Genomic DNA, 19,999 nt, shown 5'->3' with positions numbered 1-19,999 from the left:
CAAGCACCTCTCAGGCTCTATGTAACTTAACGAATCAGCATCCTGACTATGTAGTGATTTCCTATGACCTGGGTGAATAGAAATAAATCCTGGGAGATAGAACTACTCTCCCAGTATGCTGACAGTTGCACTTGTAAGTTTGAACACTGGCAAAGGCACCACTATAGTGTCACCCCGAAGCCTCTGGGGAGTGGCCGGCCTGGCCAGCCAGGCCTCCCCACTCTCCGCTCTGTGTGCACTAGGTGCTGTCCTTTGAAAATGCCCCATCGGCCTAGGCCACAGATATCAGGTCATGATTATTCTCTGAGATGTTTCATTATGAACATGGAATTTCTCTGATTGAGCATCATTATTAATCAAAGACATGCAAATTAAGAAAAATTAGCAAAGAAAAAAATTGGCACAGGGTATAAATAAAAAACGCATTCTCATATACTGCTGGTGGGAGTATAAATTGGAAACATACCAAACATCTTAGAAATATGTGTATACCTTTGACCCGGCAATATTACTTTTAGTGTGTGTGTGTGTGTGTGTGTGTGATGCACCACTGAGCTGGCTCCAACTCCTGGCGACCCTGTGAACGAGTGATGCCATGTTCTGTTCTCAACAGCCCTGCTCAGCTCCTGTAAGCTCATGCCTATGGCATCTTTGATGGAGTCAGTCCATCTCATATTTGGTTTTCCTCTTTCCCTGCTGCCTTCTCTTTCAAAGGAGCCTCAAAGAGGTACTGATGACTTAGCTGAGGTCACACAGCTGAGTGGTGCTATCCCCCAGCTCTGCAGACTCTTAAACCCCGATGTGTCCAATCATTCCTAGTGCCTTCAAATCAGAGCAGAACCTTGTCTCTGTCTATGCTACTCAACACCAGTGTCTCAGCTCAGAAAGCAAAGGTGCCCCTCCAGCTGTGTTGAGCCAAAACATTTGAATAAAATCACTTTTAAGATCTCTCTTATACATGTTCTAGGCACAATGGTAAGACACCTCAGTTGCAAACTGCATCCTACATGATAGATAGTCTAGGATTTTCTAAAGTGTATCATCAAATATCAAACTTCTCTCAAGACATCTCAGAATAAACTGGTGAGATGGGGAAGGGAGGGGAAGAAAGAAAATGACAATGAAGAAAGGTCTACTTTGTGACCCAGACTTATGGTCATTTCTTACTGTGAAAGCTCCTCTACTTTTAATGAGCCTCACCATTCTGTTCACCAGCAAAGAATGTGCTGGCCTCTCAGAAGTTGACTCAGGACTCCGGTCAGCTGCTGCAGGAAAGTTCTATCTCTGTTCTCTTCTGTGACCTAAATCTAATGAGTTCTTGACCCATTTCCAAAGAGACATGTATTGAAGAACTGTGATTAACATTACTACATCCGGCCTTGAAGCATCTTTCCGTAGTATCTGTTTTCTCCTCGAGTGACATTCGTTTGGAGATTTTTGATAGGACAGAGGAAGAGAGTTGATGTTTCCCTCCATACACAAAGCAAGGAAGCAGCAGCCGAGACTGAAAGGGGATGATCCGAGATGCCCCACCTCCCCAGGCCTCTTCTCCGCTGCCACGAACAGAGACAAACCAGCACTTGGGAAAAGAAGTGAACCTCACAGGGAAGAAGGTTGTACTTACGGACACACATTTCCCTGCTTTCATAAAATCCAGGACAGCACTGCGATTTGCGCCTATACATAGTTTTTTCCCCATGTCGATAGGCTGTCCGATAACTGATTCTATATAGGAAAAAGCATACTGTTACCTCTTTTGACCTGCAAGTTGATTAGAAATAAATAACTTATATTTTAATACAAAGATTATTGAATATAATAAAGGTATTAAAAGCAAAGTACTCCAAAACAATTCAGAAGAAACATGGAGTATTTCTGTTGACCAATATTATGCTAGCTCTTATCAGTTGGCTAAGAATACATTAAGATTGCCCATTTAAGCCAACTTATACTTCATTTCAAGGGAACAGAAGTTTCATGACTTCCATATTTTCATGACTTCACTTATTTTAAGATATCTTGAAAAGTATTGATTAATTTCATATAAGATAGTTATCTAATCATCATTTACTTATATATTTTAAAGGAAAAATTCAGAAAATTCCTTTAAAACTCTCTGACAATGCAACTTCATCCCACTATAAAATACAGGGTGGGGCAAAAATAGGTTTACAGTTGTTCATATGGAAAATAATAAAATAATAAATAACTAATAATACAAGAATAAACTGTGTTTTGCATACTCACAAAGCAAACCTAGTTTCACCCTACCCTGTAGAAGGCTTATAGACAAAAAAACCCTTGAATTTAACTAAAGCTTCATTCATTCACTGATTTATTTATATAATACATGTTTAATACGTACTATATTGCAGGCACTGTTCTAGGCACTGGAGAAATAACTCATAGTGAGAAAAAACAGAAAAACAGAAAGCCTGCCCTCAAGGAACTTACATTCTACTAGGGAAGACAGGCCTGTAGAATTTAAGTAAAGATACACATTAAACAAATAAATGTATCAAATAATGACTGGTAATGATTAAATGGTGTGAAGAAAAATAAAGCCCAAGTAAGGGACTAGAGGGCATGCTAGTTTAGACACAATGGTCAAGGTAAGCTTTCTAAAGAAATGACATTGAGCATAACAACATCATTTAGTACAGCACAAATCGGTAGGAGCCAGTCTAGACCCACCACTCATATTACAAGTATTTTACAAGTGAAATTAAGGTAACATAGATCCCTCTATATTAACGTGAATATTTAATATAGTTTTGTTTTCTGTTTTTGTATTTATAGAAAAAAAAATGTGGCTTATTTTACTCAAGTTGAAGTCCAATTTAAGTTAGCCTAAATTGAGTCAGATGTTCAAGTAGAAATACAGGGTGTCACAAAAAAAGTATACATACTTTAACAGCTGATGGGTCAATTCTGAAAATGAAATGCATTTTAATAAACACTGCCTTTATAATTATTCAAAGTGTGTATACATTTTTGGGGACACCCTTTATATGCTGGGGTATGAGTTGCTTGATATCTGGTGATGTTTATATTGAAGAGTGTCTCCTCCAAATATGCACATCACAAAAGCTGGATAAGTTCTTGCTAGCCAAACAACGGTCACTGGTAGATATTTTCTCCATAAGCTCCTTAAGGGCACAGACAACCTTTTTGTTTTCCTGTATCTCCTGCAATTTGAAACAAGGCTAGGACAACAGCAAGCAGTGACTATTCACTAGATGAATGGATACTCCTGCTCAAGTATTTAGTAACTGTTATCAAACTCCTCCCCAGTCAGCCAACTCCCAAATATCTGAGCTTTCATTACCTGTGCCGTGTACACTTAAACCAGTTCAGAATGTCAGTGCAGCTGGTGTAGTAAATTTGATCGAAGGGATGTGGGTATGACTCCTGCACAGTTACTGAGTAGCTGAAAAGAAGAGGAAAGATAAGGAATCAGTATTTGTCTTTCTTACATTAATTACATGCTATTTAATAAGAACAATCATAGGCTAAATTCTCTCCACTTGCAACTCCACACTGACTTAACAGAGAATCTCCACATTTTTTACAGGTTTGTATTTGAACCAGAACCTAAAAAGGACTAATATTAATAATATCTTTAGAAGACAAGAGTTTGTGCTATAAATTTCAAAAGAAATTCCCTTTTACTAACCACCACAAACTTTGATATTCCTAAATTTAAAACATATCACCATATGTTTTTCTGTATTTAATTCCATCCCCTCACCCCAGGGGTCCAGGGATAACCAAAACCTTTCACACAAAAAGTTTTCAATCTAAGTCTGCACGCAGATATGGGGGTGATCAGCAAAGAGACAGTCTGAGTATTCACAACAGAGTACATTTTGCTACCGACTCTGGAATATCAGGAACAGTATATTGCCTGGGTTGAAACTTGGAATAACTTGCTTTTGTGCGCCTGCCCCACTTCACAGGCAGTGGAAGAATACATACTTCTAAATAAAAACTACAAAGAAGTCTCGAAAACCGGTTCTAAACACCTGGCTGAGACAATTAGCCTAAAATAATCACAGCAGACCCGTGGCTACCTAGGCAGCTTGTTTCCCAATACACTTTCACTAACAGCATCTTATTCAAGAAAACGCATGCACCCGTCCGGGCCTAAGAACGTGGGTGAGAGACAACCATGAAATACAAAGAGCTTTCAATGTTCAGTCCCGTACTTCTGCATTTTAAGGCAGTCTATCATTACATGCTCAAGAGCTTTGAGTTCCTGTCTACAGAAAAATCTAAAGAATCCTCCTTTCCAAACAATTTATTTTCTTTCTTTTTTTTAACATTCCTTTAAAGATTTCCACTAAAATCTTTAGTTCACACTAACAAACAAAATGGGCCACAATCATGGACTCACCTGCTACAAATCAATAACCCAAGTTCATTAAAAGGAACTATCAACTAGGGAGGGTACAGGAAAAATGAGGTCAGAATTTCAGCACAAAGAATTCAGATTAGGTATAGGGCAGAGCCTTCACTTTTGAAAAACTATGTGAAGCGGGCCTCGCAAACAGTGCGCTTTCTCTCCCCAGCTGGTCTGTTAGTCACTGTGTACTTAGGCTTCAATAGGACACTCATAAAATAACTGTACTACGTACACTTTTGTGTTCATTCTTTGGGACATTGCAACTTGATTTCTAGGCAAATTTAGGGTTCCTCTGCAAATCTTTGGCAGCTGCAATAGGCCCTACTGAAAAGATCACTGGATTAGAAGTCAGGGTTATAATCCTGATCTGACACTGGGAAACTGGGTGACCTTCGGCAGATCATCTCACTTTCCTGGGTTTTGATTATCACGTCTTAAAACCAGGGGGCCAGAGATGGTCCTGAAGATCCCCTCCCACGTGGCATTCTGAATTTCTAACACATTTTAGATGACTACTTCATTCTACTCTAATCGGTGATGCTGTTACCTGCAAGAACAGGTTCCAAGGAGCGTAGAGTACACAACTGCCTACATCAGCAACATAACACCTTCTGGGTAAAGCAAGAGGCCGCCAAGAAAATATAAATGTTCTTGGAATGAAATTTCACATTAAGCTATTAATATTTTCTTCAGACCCCTAGACAGAGTCCTGATGCAAACTCTGTGACTTCCTTGCCAATTTTTTCTCCTTCCTGTCCAGCTCCTGTGGGCAGCTAAACTCTGAGGCCTGCCGCACCATCTCTCCATCCCACTGCAAGGAAAGAGCAGAATGACTGAACTGAGCGTCCTCTGTGTAGGAGCTGCTGTATAGGTGCAGCCCTACACTGCCCACGAGCAAAACAGAGCAGCTTTCCATGTGTGCTATAGGAATAGGAAAGAAACCCCTCTAAATTAATATCAGTTGGGGGGGAAAAGAAAGGAAGGAAAGGGGAGGGAGGGAGGGAGGGGAGGGAGGGAGGGAGGGGGGGAGGGGGAAAGCATTCTACTGTTTCTACGGTACTAATTTAGCTTAACTAAATTAGTTTGCTGGAACTAGACCTGATGCAGTTTTCCTAAAATTTCCAAGGACATGGTATGTTAAGGTCTGAATGCCTTAGAGCAAACATGATCATCAACAAATGATCCTGACCAAACACATCCCATCTGATGTGGATGGGGGAACTGGTGCCACAAACAAACATGAAAAATATTTTCACTAATTTCTAGCAGCCTAGAAGAGTGCTTAAACAAGAGGAAATGTGAAAGTGCAGGAGTTTCCTCTTCTCGCCACTTGCTGCTCCCCAACAGTGTACGTTTGCAGGACGCTTCTCTGGTTTGAGGATAGAAAAAGCTGTTCTTTATAGAAGGGTAACCAAACCATTTAGGATTCCAACTCAATAAATATTTATCAAAAAAATTCTATGCAATTCCTGTTCTCAAAGAGCTCTCAAGAAAGGCCAGCCTGTAAATACTGAAAATAATGGAATATGGCTTTAATGGAGACATATAGACAGGCTGGGGAAAATAGGAGCATAAAGTTCACTATGTCTTGAGCATTTCTTTTCCATCTTGACTCCATATTAAAACTATTCAGAGGCTCACACTCAATAACTGACTGGATATGAATTACTTTCCACTTTGGTGGGAAACTGAAGCTTCCACTTGAAGTTTATAGGAGAAGGGTTTTAAGCTTTGCCAACCCAAATTTCTTGTGCCTTCTGTGTGTTTTTTTATATACATTTTTTCCTGTGCTATACAATCTTTCTCTCTCTTAATCACACTACAACAATTTGGAAAATCAATTTTAAGAAACAGAGAGAGATGAGAGAATTCCATACATCACCATCAATAGCATTTTACTGCACTTCTTTTGTCTCTAGGGGTTTTTTATTTTAATTTAGTTTCTTTTCTTTTTATATTCTTATAATCATGCTATGCACCTGAGTTTGAAACCTAGTTTTTAAATTTATGAGTACATACATCATAAACATTTTCCATGTTAGTAAGTAGTCTTCAAATTCTGACTGCCAAATTCTCCCTAAATGACTACACCTAATGTACTCAATAGCCATCTACTGTTATATAACTAAGTTGTCACTTTTCCAGGGGCCACTTTCTAGAAGCTATGTGCTGGTACCATGAAGGGAAATGTCCTTGATAACTGGCCCACTTCCACTGGTCTTTATCACTGCTTCTCTGGCCAATGCCTGGGCTGCTGTTTGAACTTAAATAGTGCCTGTGCTAACAGTCCACAACTTCACCTTCATCAACAGCTGCTCCCAAAGTTACAGAGTAGGATGGTCTAGTCCAGAGATTTCCAACTGGTGTGCCACAAGAATTCTTAAAACATGAAATACCTATTTAGTCAGGGGCACTGACCTCTTTTCCCTTAGATTGTCAAATAAAAAAATGACAACAGCCAACACAACAATAGCCGTCCACTATGAGTCAAAATTATACCTATTTTTTGTCAGATTGGCAAAAAATGTATTTTTGGTGTGCCGCAGAATTTTAGTAATTAGTTTATGTGTGCCGTGAGATGAAAAAGGTTGAAAATGGGTGATCTAGTCTGATCCCGTTTTCATCACAAATGAGCAACACTGAGCCCCACATATAGCGGACAGTCCAGAGACAGCACTAACATCACGACTCCCAGACACCGTCCTGCCCTCTGGCTCCTTTCAGATGTCACTAGAACATCTGAAGATACTAGAGCAGAGAGAGAGAGGCAAACTGGTATGAAAGGAATCTGGTCCCAATCCTGCACTATTTTAAGCATCCAGATGCAAAACCCTTTATCTCCCACTTGTTTGTTTAATCTTCTCAACACACTGAAAACATATCATCACTGTGATTTTAACCTATTAAGTATTATCCGGGGAGAAACCCCAGCAAGATTTAATTTAAGGTCAAAGAACAGGGGGAAATAAGCCATCATCACTTGGATACATTCCAAAGTGGTTAATTGCATTTTATCTGCTTAAATTATCTTGTTACTTTAATCAGATATGGTAATAATCATCATTTCTTATCGCTGCTTGCTTCGGGACTGCTGCTTCAATTACTACCGGCTCTGTGTTCCACCCCCAAGGGGTTGGCTGGGCAAAGAATGTCTTCTCTTCATTTGTGCCTTCCTTAGAAGAAACCCCAACAGAGGGAAGGACTTAGCCTCACAGAACAGGGAGAGGGGATGGGAAGAAGGAACAGACGATTCATGGAATTATCCACTTGCCGAAAGGATGCTGTGCAGAATTCCTGTAATAACATGTACCCCTTGTGTATTTTAAATGATTTAATTTTCCTTAATTTCATTTTATATACAATTTCTGAGAATGAGAAATGCTGCATTAAAATGAGGCATCCTAAAAAAAACCCAAAAGCCCAGCTGGTGTGGCTCAGCAGTTGAGCATCGACCTACAATCTAGGAGATCACTGTTCGATTCGCGGTCGTGCCCGGGTTGCGGGCTCCATCCCCAGCGGGGGAGGGGGCGTGCAGGAGGCAGCCAATCAATGACTCTCTCATCATTGATGTTTCTCTCTCTCTCCCTCTCCCTTCATCTCTCTGAAATCAATAAAGACATATTTTTTTAATAATGGAGGGAAGGACTTAGCCTCACTGAACAGGGAGAGGGGGTGGGGAGAAGGAACATAAATCATTCATAGGTCTGGGATGGGGCCTGAGACCCTGCATTTCCCACAAGCTCCCAGGTGATGCCCAGGACGCAGCTCCACAGACCACACTCAGAGAAGCAAGTCTCTAGGTGATCCCATGGCTCAGAGCCATTGGGTACAGGGTGTTTTTAGTATAGGGAAAGCCTACAATGAGCCCTCTTCAGCCCTACTGCCAAGACTTTCATCCCTGAAGCCCCATCCTCTCCCCACTTCAATTCAAGCCCATTTTAGTTTTTGAAAATACGCAAGAACATGTCACCTGCACCTTTATTTGATCATTTAAATCATGCTCCGTTCTCCACACCTGTCAAAATAATTCCACTTTCTTTTTTCTTTCCTCAAAGAATCATTATCTAGTCTTGTAATAGGAAATCTATCAGTAAGAAGGTTATAGCTGTCGATCCTTCCTTCTAGCAGTTCATATAATATTAAAAAAAAAATACAGTCAGGAAAAAAAATCTCCATCATTTCCCTATTTTTCCATGCTCAATTTCCCACTCCATTAGTGAGAATGTTAGAGGTTACTCTAATCACTCGTGCAACAGTGGAATTATATTACATTTAAAAATGAACATGCCCCTTGTCTTTCTGTCTCTCTTTCTCCCCACCTCCCAGTTGATGTCCATCTTAGTCATTTTATTTCCTATCAGTAGGTGAAGGCTCATTCAACAATTATTTATTGAGCACATGCCATAAGCTAGGCAGGGTTTTAAACACTCGGTATTATCAGTGGTCAACAAAATGATGCAAGTACGTGTTGGCAACTTTGGTCAGACACTGAGCAAGGAATCGAGACAAAACGTGTCTGACTGAGCGGGGGCTGGACTATCTGAAGTCCTGGATTCCTTCTCTGTATAGCCTTTCCCTCAGAGCAGTCATCTGCTCACACCGAACCATGCTCCCGAATCCGCATTCCCACACACTTCCAGGCCCATATTTCACACTGACCTTATGGACACAACAGGGCAAACCACACTAACCTTTCCTCTCTAATCAGTTCTCTACCTTTAATCTTTCCACACGTGCAGTGACACCTCCACTCTCTCACACGGCAGGTTCTAAATCTCAGACTTTTCTGCCTCCTTCGCATCCTATAGTCCATGTCTTACCAAATCTGTTGATTTTTATTTCATGGCATCTTATAAATTTGTTCTTCCTCCCAGTCCAAAGCTATCATCCTCCAAGAAGTTTAACCAACAGTGGGCTCTCCCTTTTCTAAATCTGGTATGTACCCATGCATGTATTAATTGATTCATTTTTATTACTTTAATAAATATTATGTACTTTGTTGGCGAAATGTTTTATGAAGGTGCTTTGACGATATAAAGATCATTCATAGGTCCCTCCTCTTACATTCTGTATAATATAGTAAATATTACAAATATATAGAACTTTATTACATATATATAATTCCTCTACAGCTTAAAGTTTCATAGTGACATAGAACTCCACTGATAGATCAGGGAAATATATTTTTGTTATCCTGATTGTAGTACTGCCAATGGAGATGGGAATGAGCCCTCACCGAAAAATAATGCTGTGAGTGCAGGACCAGTGTGTCTGTGGAATAACAGAGCTGCTGTGCTGGAGAGGCTCTGAGCTTGGTGCATCCTACCAGCGGGTGACAACTGTGATTACAGTGTGTGCTCTGTGGAGCAGTAATCACGGTACTGATGGTGACAGGAAAAGAGACCAAAAGTCTGATGTCAATGCACTTAACAGACGTTAAAACACATATTACTCTCTAGTACTTAACACCTCCTATTTGTCTGAAAAACTTGCATTTGCAATGTTATTTTTGGGTAAGGACACTTTCTTAGCAATGCAAGCAGCGCATCAGAGCAGAGTAGACTGGGTATGACTGTCCTGCACCCTCACATGGTTAGTGCTATTTCTGTGTTCCAAGAGGGACCATGAGATCCCCAAGAATGGCCTGTCGTGTTGTACTTCCTCTGTATTTCCTCCCGCCAACTGCCCCGATCTGGACATGACATCATCTGCTCTCACACAATCAATTCAATCTTGCCCTCCTCCAGTTCTATACTGACTCTAGTCTTGCTGGTTCCTAGAACCCCTCCCAATCACTGCCACCGCCTCATTTCCGTTCTTCAGGAGCACCTGAGGTGACACTACCCCCATGTGGCTTTGCCAGTGTCTCCAGAAATCATGTCTCCCTTTCAGGCCGCCTACAGCACCATTTTATTATGCATACATTTCTAGTACATTTTTACATACTGTTTTCCACTGCTCTCTCATTGGTTCCCATCCAGAAGTCTAACTCCCCCAAATTATTGCAAAGAGATTCAGAACGGGGACAGGACTTTACAAAGTTCATTTTAATTGAACGATTCATGATTTCCCTGAATCTTACAATTGCACCAGTGTAAAAATCAATATATCAAGGTGTATTTTTTTGCATAATATATATTCTATTAAGACCCAGGTGAATAATACTGTCCGATTTATTAGCTATAATGAATGATTTTTACACAAAAGTAATTTTTCAATCTCTTGTCAAATTCTAATTTTATGTATCAGACTGAGAATGATAGTAGATAAAGAAATTTATCAGAAATTATTCCTAAGGTTACTATTACCTTTCCCAGTGGCTGCACACATTAGGGTCTTCAAGATTCAGAGGCGACGCTGACCTTATCCAGTGGCATAAAAATAAACAGATAAAGCCCAGGCATGTGTTCAAAGAAATAACCATTTTTTCTGAAGAACAACCTATAAGGAAAAAAAAATTCAAATGAGAGATGCATTCAAATGACCCAAACAGAATTCCTTTCAGTACAGCAACCATTTGGTGCCAGCTGTCACCAGGGTGAAACATGCATAACGGGCCATGTATTCAAACAGACGGGTCACCAGATTTCATGGTCCAGGAGAGAGAGGTGTCTCTAATGTTGTGCAGGGTGGCCACCGTTTTGTAAATTACTACAATGTGCAAATCATCAATAATTGCCACCACAACAAAAGCCTTTCTCATCCATGCCAGCTAACATTAAAGGAATCTACCCGGCCAACTCAGAGCAACACCGGCTTCCAGACCCTCTCATCAGGCACATTTCCATTCTAGAAGAAGAGGGCTCGCAGCAGAACCTGGCCTCATTGGTCCCAGAGCATAAATGATGAAACAGAAGCTCCATTGACTCGAGAGAGAAGCACCTCAGGCTCAAACTGAGGGTCACTCAATAATTCATTTGATGTGCACCGAGTATCTACTCTATTCTAGGCACTGTGCAAAAACCAGACATAAAGTACAGATCCAGTTCCTGTCCCTGCCCGTTAAGATGTTTATAATTTCATAATTATGACATATATTTCTTATATCTAGTGCTTCAGTTTTCCCATCTGCTGAACAGAAACAAAACCAGCTCTTTTATAGAGGTTTCCATATAGGTGTTGAGAAAAAAGCGTAAAGCTGTTTGAAGGTCAGTGTTAGAGAAAACAAACCTCGTATTATTGAGAGGAAGAGCCCATGATAGAAAAACAAACAGCAATGTGGTGTATTTGCAAAACAAGGCGGCAAAGGAGATAGAAGGGGGAGGAGAACATTCCAGGCAACAGAAGGTGAGGGAGGGTCAGGCATTTAGGGGACTCAACTTAGTTCAGTGGGAAAGAGAGACAGGGGCATATCACAATGAGTTTTATAAGCCATTGCAAAGTTATGTGAACTCCAGCCAAGGATAAGGGAGAGCTCCTAAAGGGTACAGTGACATCAGAAAGGTCACTCTGGCTGCAGGGGAGAATGACCTGAAGGAGGAGACTGTTAGAGGGAGATCAGATAAGGCATGACCATGGGGTGAACTAAGGAAGCAACGCTGCAGTTGCAGGGAACTGAGTGAATCTGGGACATTTTTAGGAAGTAGAATCAATGGGACTTGGTGACTGAATGAGAAGAGAGAGAGAAGGGACTTCGGCATAGCCCCTTGAGTGGACGTGGCCCCGCATTGAGACGGGAAGCACAGAAGCCCTCCTCCTCTGGGGATGAAGCCTCAGTTCAGTTTTAGATACGTCAAGTTTAAGGTCCCTAGGAGATATTCAAATGAAGTCACCTGCGGGCATTTATTGGACACCTACTATGTGCCAGGGCCGCTCTGGTGTGTAACAGGTGCGATGGCATGCGCCTGGGAATCACGCCCGTCTCTTCCCCTCCAGGGACTCAGCACTTAGTACAAAGGAAAAGTTTGTCCTACTGTGTAAAATGACTTTATATAAAAATCATTATGCAAATGGACCTGGAATTAGAAATAGCCAATCCATTTACTAATTAAAAAGAAAATAAGCAATAACTAATTAAAACTAAGTAAATAATTAAAATGAACCTGCTTGTTGGTACACTAGCAACAACAGGCCAGATTACATGACCAAAGCAGTTATTTTCTGGGTGAGGCCTGACATTTTGAGACATTGCACTAACTTTCCACACCATGAACTTGCCAGCTTTTAGTATCTGGGAACCAAATTTATTGAACAATAACCTTGTGGTTTAAAACGGTAAGTTTACCTTAAGACAAACACGTAAACAACAATATTAACAAAAACCTAACCTTAAGAAATAGTTTATCATTCAAATTCAAGAGAACAGACCAAATGAAGGATTAAATTCTTCAAAATCAAAACTGTTTATAAGGACAAGTACATTAGGTACATTATGACAAGTTATCTATATCTAACCCCCAAAGGCTAAAACCAAAGAAAATGTTTGATAGGAATAAAGGAAAACTATATCATTCATTTGTAGAATATGTAGAATATCTTTTAAGATAGTGTAAGCCACTGCGAGAGGCTATGAAATGTTTAGAGGGGATTTCAATCCTCATGAAATAATTCCAACATATAAAGCACAGCAGGTAGCCAAAATATGGCTTATGAATTAATTCAAATTACTGATATATCTCACGGACTAACCACCGTGAAGCTGTAAAATCTGAAGCTTAACGTTATAAAACTAAAGCTATTCCACCAAACAGGAACGAAAAAAAGTAGCGATGACAATAAACAAGAACAGCTAACACTTCCCGGCTGATTACTGCGAGCTCTACACAGCGCTGAACCTCTTCTGTGATTTATCTATTTAATTCTCACAGTTACTCACCTAAGAAGTAGGTATTTTTATTTCCCCATCTCACAGCTGAAGACGCGTAAATATACTGCTAATGTTTTCCTTATACGTCAAAATAAGAAAACCTTTAATACGTTCGATTTTAACAAATAAATATGGCCAATCTCTCTCTGTCTCATGGCTTTATCTATGTCAGGATAAGTGTTTTGTTTCAATAAAGTGTGAAATGTGTATATTAACTTTCATTCTTCCTCAAAGACAAAACAAGGGCTGGTCAGCAGTAATCTGCCGTCTACTCACAAACAATTACCCCAAATTGAAAAGTTTATATCCTGAGTCACCATCTCAGATTCAAACCATCCATTTCCCAATTAGAAATGTTTAGTCTGTAAAGTTAGAAATTGCTGCAAGCAATGAATCAAACTGCCAAAAAAAAAAAAAAAAACCCAAAAAAACAAGGCAATGTGTTCCCTTTTAATGTAAAAATTGTAGCACGAATCTTTTGGTGTCCCTTCTTGTTTTGCACTTGACTTAGGGCTCCCTGAAGACTTTAACTTCTCTAAGGAGACGGCGGGGGGGGGGGGGGAGCATAATTTAGTCATCTCGCTGCTTTTGAAATTCAGCGGACAGAAAAATCAAACTGCACTGCGAAGTTGCTGGGTGCGCTCATGAAAAGGAAAATATCGGTCCTTTTCAAAAATGTGTACATGCTCCATTTGGTTTCTTATTCCCAAAGCATTTTCCAAGTTAAAATGGGAAAATATATGAATTCTAGAATAATTTACATTAAAGTATACGATGTCGGAAGCACAAGGAATTGCTAGGCCGAGAGGCTGCGATCATGCAAACTCACAGCAACCGGCCGAGGAAATCCTTCCAGCGTTTTATACACACGCACGCACCGAGGCCCGCGGCGCTCGGGCGGATGAGGCTGGCGGCGCTGCCCCGAGGCACCTGCGCACCCACGGGCGTCGAAGGCAGGGACAGGCCGGCTGGAGATCTAGAAGCTAGAGGTCCACAAAGAAGGTGTCGGCAAGATAAAGCTCCCTCGGAAACTGGGTGCGCTTCGCCCCAGGTAACTGCAGCAGCAGCCTTCCGCTTGTCCCAAACCGGGGCAGGCAGCACCTTTAAATAATTCTTCTGAGAGGCTCTCCTGGACCAGCATTCGAGGCCCTGGGACGGAGGACAGCGCACCGGGGCCTGGAGACCTCTCCCTGTCCAAGCTGAGGTCCCCCACCAGACGGCGGTGCGGGGCCCACGTGCGCGCGCCCTGCGGCCGCGGAGAGCTCACCCGCCTCGAGCGCAAAAATGCCCGCGGCCTGCGCTCGGCCGCGCACGTTTCTGGGTTCCTGCGAAGCCGGCATTGCACCCGCAGCCTGCGGCCTGTGCGGCGCAGACGCTGCGCTGTGGACCGCCCCGCACCAGCGGCAGCGTGCGTGAGCCCTGGACTCGGCCCCGCCTCCCGATCGCCCTCCGCGCGGCAGCTGCGTGCCCTGCGCGCGGTGCCCGCTCAGCCTGCGGCGCAGCCTGCGCCCGCTGCAAAGAGATTCAGGGCCCATTAGCTTGGCGTCGGTGGACGTGGAGTTGACCGTGACTGGCGGACCTCAGGCCCTCCAGGGCGGGCATGGAGGCTTCGGAAATGGTCCTTGAACTGTCTTCCAAGGCGAAAAAAAGTGATATATACGGTGGGAGAGGACAACTCGCAAATATGCCAATGAGCTGGCTGTAAAGAACTACAGAAATGCAACATTTCACTGTCCAGAAGCATGGCTGGTCCTTCCTTTTTTTCTATCTAGTTTAGTAAAGGCACTGACAGAAGTGCATAGGGCACTACATCTATTCTTTCCCTATTTTATTTGTTTTCTCCCATAGGTTTCCATGAATAAACGTGGGCACCTTTTTTCCTTTATGTCAACCCTGGAGGAAGAAAGTTCAATACATCTTTCTTCCTCATTTCTCTCTTTTAAGCTGTGTCACCTTATCTTACACTACAATCTTCCACTTTGGAGCGCAACTGAAAACAAACACCACCTTTAAAAAATAGCATTATATCAATTTTTTAAAAGGTGGCACAGTGGCAATTTGCTGTATTAAAATAGACATTTTGAAAATATTCAAAACTAAATTGGCTGGTAAGCTACTCCAGCCATCCACCCAGTCTTAAGTCTTCAAATATCTTTCCTTATGGTTCCATTTAACAAAATTTAAAATGTAAAAAATTAAAGAGTCATTTGCATGAACCCCCTACTGCCAAACTTGATTGCATTCCATATCATTCACTTAATTATTACAGAAAAATCAAAACAGAAAATCAGTACAACTGATTAGCAATGCTAAAGTGCTCCTGTTAGAAAGAGAAAACACAGCAGGCAGAGTTAACTCTTGCTGCCTACTTAAGCTACCACAAAAACCTCAGTAAATAATCAGGTTGAGCAAAATCCTTACAATGCGTGAGTCTAGGCTCTGATGATAGGGAGTAGTTTCTCTATCAGTGTGTTAGGGAGAAATAAATAATGGGGCGTTGACTAGCTAATTTATTTTTGCAACAACAGAAGAATAAATGATTCCAGATGATTGTTTCTGGCTCTACAATCGATTTCCTTCCTAGAATCATTAAGGGCACACAGAAATAACTTGGGTGTCCTCACCCAGTTTTTCCTCAAGTCCATTTCCCTAAAGTCTTCTCACAGTTCTCAAAATGAAAACTAATTTCTTGATTAAGAATAGCCACATCTCCACAATCCCCCCCACACACACACTCTGGGTACCAAGGGCCACCTATTTCTCATGATCACTCATGTTATCTATAAAGGATATACTAGCTTTTCCCTGAACTACTCAGACAGGCTGCCCATGTAGGACAGAAGATAGTGTGCTGTGGTCCTCCTGAGGCTTTGAGCCTGTGAATAGAGTATTAAATAACAGTATTAATAGAGTATTAAAGATGCCAAAAGACTAACACCTGGTGGTTGCGCTGAGAAAACCCCAGATGTGACTTCCCTGGAAATATTACTTGCTGATAAAAAGGACTCCTTGAGGCACTGTCAAGATTTCTATTTTCACCACCCACAGCTAGTTATTCTAATAGCATATTACTTTCCCAAGTACAGCTATTCATTTGAAGCAGTACAAGTGTGATACATACTTTTTGTCTGGGGGGCCTCATGTCATTATGCCGACAACAAATACCACAATAAAGATATATATTCTTCTAAGAAAAATGAAATCATGGCAGTCCCACAGCATACTCTGGAAGCTTCTAAGAATGTAAGTTAAATGTGTGTAGCTATTGATATTAACAAAAACTCTCAAATCCTATTTTATATATTTATAATGGTTTCATAAACAAATCCCTAAATATTAGCATGAAGTGGGTGTTTAGTAACAGTTCTGGCACTTCACATTCGGCAGAAACTGGGCAAAGCCCTGAGGGCACCAGGCACTGAGCTACCCAGAGGGAGCTCACCACCCCACACGGAGAATGGCCACTAAAGGACCATTTCAATACAGCATGGTGCAGCCATTTTTAAGACCAGAGAGGATGCTGTGGGAACACAGAGGTACAGCTTCATCAACTTAACCAGCCAACCTCATAGAAATTATCTGCGGGAGACCCTGGTTCCCACTTGTCATCAACTTTGGAAAGGACTCTACAATGAATACATCAGCTACAACATATGGAAAAAATCCACAAATAAATCTCACTAAGGCTCTATAGTGAAAGCGACTGTGAGGACTACTGTGACTTAAAAGGCAGAGTTACTGCCCTCAATAGTTCAAAATTTACTAGGAAGGAAAATTATAAATAAAAGATGATTATTTATCAAATGAGTCAATGTAGAAATAAACTGCTAGAGTTTTAAGAGGAGGGAGAAAAATCAATGTGGGCAGCAAAGGCTCATGAAAGAGGTCAAACTTGAACAGAAGCTTGTAAAAGAAAAACTAGAAATCAGAGTGACTACCTCATGCCTCTCACCTTACATATGTAATCTCATCGGCTAAAATCAAATGTTTCACCTGAAATCATACAATTAGAGCAGAGATTTGAGTGAGTCTGGCTGATAACTTCAGTGTCTGCAATCTGCCCTCAGCATCACATCTGGACAAAAAGAAGCATTTGGGCCAATGGAAACCATGGGCCACGATGCAAAGAGAAAGGTGTGAGCCGAGCCTTGAGGGTGGAGAGCAGGAGCCCTTAAGGAACCTTGAGAAGCAGTGTTAGAAAGGTAGGTAGACTCGGTGAGGAAGGGTCCTGAGCACCAGGCTGAGTTCAGATGGTTTTTTCTTGTCTGCAGTTGAATACACAAGTCTTTGAGCAGGGTGCATTTTTTTATGAAAGAGATGTTTTGAAGATTAACACAGAGAAGATGTGGAAAATCTAACCAAGGAAACAGAAACTGGGGCAGAGGTTAGTGCATTCAGGCGTGGGGTGAATCTGCCTGTCCCCAGGGTAGTAGCCTAAGGAATGAGAAGTATATGAGATGCCAATAAAAGAAAGAATTGGCAGGACTAAGAGAAATAATAAACTATGGTTGATTAGAGAGAGCTGTTTGGAGTTTAAAGCTTTCTGAATCCCAGTTCTATTTCCTGGGTCCATTCTATCGCCTACTGGAAAAACAATATATCTCCTTTTTATAGAAAAACAAACTTCAAACACTGCTTCTCACTCCAGAATTTGGTGGATAACATCATATTTGTTTTTCTAAACTTGTCATGATTTAATATTCTTCAATAACATACCCATTCATTCTTCTCAACTTGAAGAGACCTACTATTTTTGGCCTGTCCACACACACAAAAATAGCCCTTTTATAAAATTTACTCTTCCTTTCCTTTTTTTGAAACTATGCTTTGGCAGCCCTAATTATACCCTATTGTTATAGCCAGACGCCAGGACAGTTTTTAATGATCCCTGCCTTGTGTGAGCCCATTTAACAATGAATAGAGTAGACTCGTGTAACCAATAGGACATGGGACATGGCAAAAGTGACAGAGTATACTTATGAACCTAGGTCATCAAAGACACTGCACTTTCCATCTTGCTTCTTGGATCACCGTTCCACGGGAAGCCATGTCATTAGGACACTACAGCAGCCCTAAGAAGAGATCCGAATAGTAAGGAACTGAGGCCTCCTGCCAAGAGCCATGGGAGTGGATCCCCCCAGCCCTTGCATAGCCTTTAGGTGACCATGGCCCCTGCTCACACAGTGATGACAACCTCATGAGAACGTGAATCAGAGCCACCAGCTAAGCTTCTCCCAAATCCCTGACCCCCAGAAACTGTGAGATAATAAATGTGTGTTGTTTTAAGCACTAACTTTTGAGCTAATTTGTTACACAGCAGTAGGTAACCGATATATCTGTATTTTAATGTCTGTACCAAAAACATTCTGTTTGAACTTCCAAAATAGCTCCCAATAAAGCCCCTTATTTTGCTGTGTCATCAGCGGCAGTAAGTAGCACACAGGAGAAACAGCCTGCAGTGAATCTGAAATCTTTTTCCTGCGTTCTTAAGTCCTGGCAGGAGCCCATCACCTTCTAATTACAGTTTGAGTTATTTTGTTTCTCGAGGCGTGACTCTGGCAATGTCTGTGTCTTGAGGTGCATCTGCTTCTCTTCCACACAGAGCCCTGCCCCAGATTATCCCGCCACTTATCCTTAACCCTTTAGCATGTGACTGTCCAAAAGGCTTGGCCTGCCTCACAATAACCTGGAGAGTTCACGTGCTTTGTGCTACCGCTCTTGTATAAAACATTAAGTAAGTAGATTCTAGACTCCTCTCTGGCTTACCTTTTCACCTCTCTGGGTTACTTCATCACTGTCTATCTCCATACACAAATATATGCAATATGTATACATCTTTTTAACCACTTGAGAGTAATTTGCACATATCATGCACCTATACCTCTAAATACTTCCATGTACATTTTCTAAGAATAAGGGCATTCCCCTACATAATCCTAACACAATTATTTAAATGAGGAAATTCAACATTGATGCAATACTACTATCTAATCTACAGACCTAATTCAACTTTCATCAACTGAACTAATAATGTAATTATTTTAACAATATTTCACATAGACATTTTTCAAAGCCTCTGCTGAAAAACAAGCATTTATTCTTTTATGCACCAAACATTGATGAAGACCATCTTTGCCCTCAAAGAGTTGGCAGTCTAATGTGAAAGTTGCATCCTGTGGATGCTAATGACAAGGCAATTTAACAAATGATTAGGGTCAAAAGAAGGTTACGAAATAAGTATGGGCATTCAGAAAGTATTTCCAACTGTAAGTGGGCATAAGAAGTGGCATTATTGAAGATTTTGCTGAGTAGATGAAACAAGAGAGGCTGCACCCAGAAGAAGTTGTAAGAGCAAAGGCACGAAAGAACAACTTCTCAGAGGGAAAGGCAAATGGGCAAGACTGTCTGGTCAAATGAAAGAAGAAAAAACATAATTCTCTGATAAGCAGCAGGATGCTTGAGAGTCATCAGAATCTTGGGTCTTTCCTTGCACATGGGAGTGGGACAATACTGGGAAGCCTAAGTATTTGCACAAGTCCTCTCTTGGGAAGGTCCTTATCCATAGTGCATGCTGCTATAGTAGGAAAGATGAGAGCACCCACTCTGCCCCCACCACTGGCATGACCAGTGGCACCTACATGTCACCCGCTCTCCTAATTCTGAGTCATTATGCTAAACCTCAATTCCTGAGATACTATTAGGACATAGCTGAGCAATCCAAGTCATGCCTTTTCCTCAAAGGCCATTTCTTAGAGACAAAAACACAGGGGAACAAAGACCCTATGAGG

At 41.3% G+C, this 19,999-nt stretch overlaps 1 protein-coding gene across 1 annotated transcript in view; it reads right to left on the bottom strand.

Annotated features, from left to right (window-relative positions):
- The window catches only part of MEGF10 (multiple EGF like domains 10), a 155,628-nt gene that overhangs the window by 106,149 nt on the left and 29,480 nt on the right, over positions 1-19,999 (bottom strand). The window contains exons 2-4 of the mRNA XM_016217801.2: positions 10,714-10,846; positions 3,329-3,430; positions 1,625-1,725 (exon numbers count right to left, since the gene is read on the bottom strand). Coding sequence (XP_016073287.2) covers positions 1,625-1,725; positions 3,329-3,430; positions 10,714-10,829 — 319 coding nt within the window. The 5' untranslated portion in view covers positions 10,830-10,846. The remainder of the gene's footprint in view (positions 1-1,624; positions 1,726-3,328; positions 3,431-10,713; positions 10,847-19,999) is intronic.

Source organism: Miniopterus natalensis, chromosome 3 (assembly GCF_054644295.1).
Source record: "Miniopterus natalensis isolate mMinNat1 chromosome 3, mMinNat1.hap1, whole genome shotgun sequence".
NCBI lineage: Eukaryota > Metazoa > Chordata > Mammalia > Chiroptera > Miniopteridae > Miniopterus > Miniopterus natalensis.
This window is presented reverse-complemented; position numbering and strand designations above follow the sequence as displayed.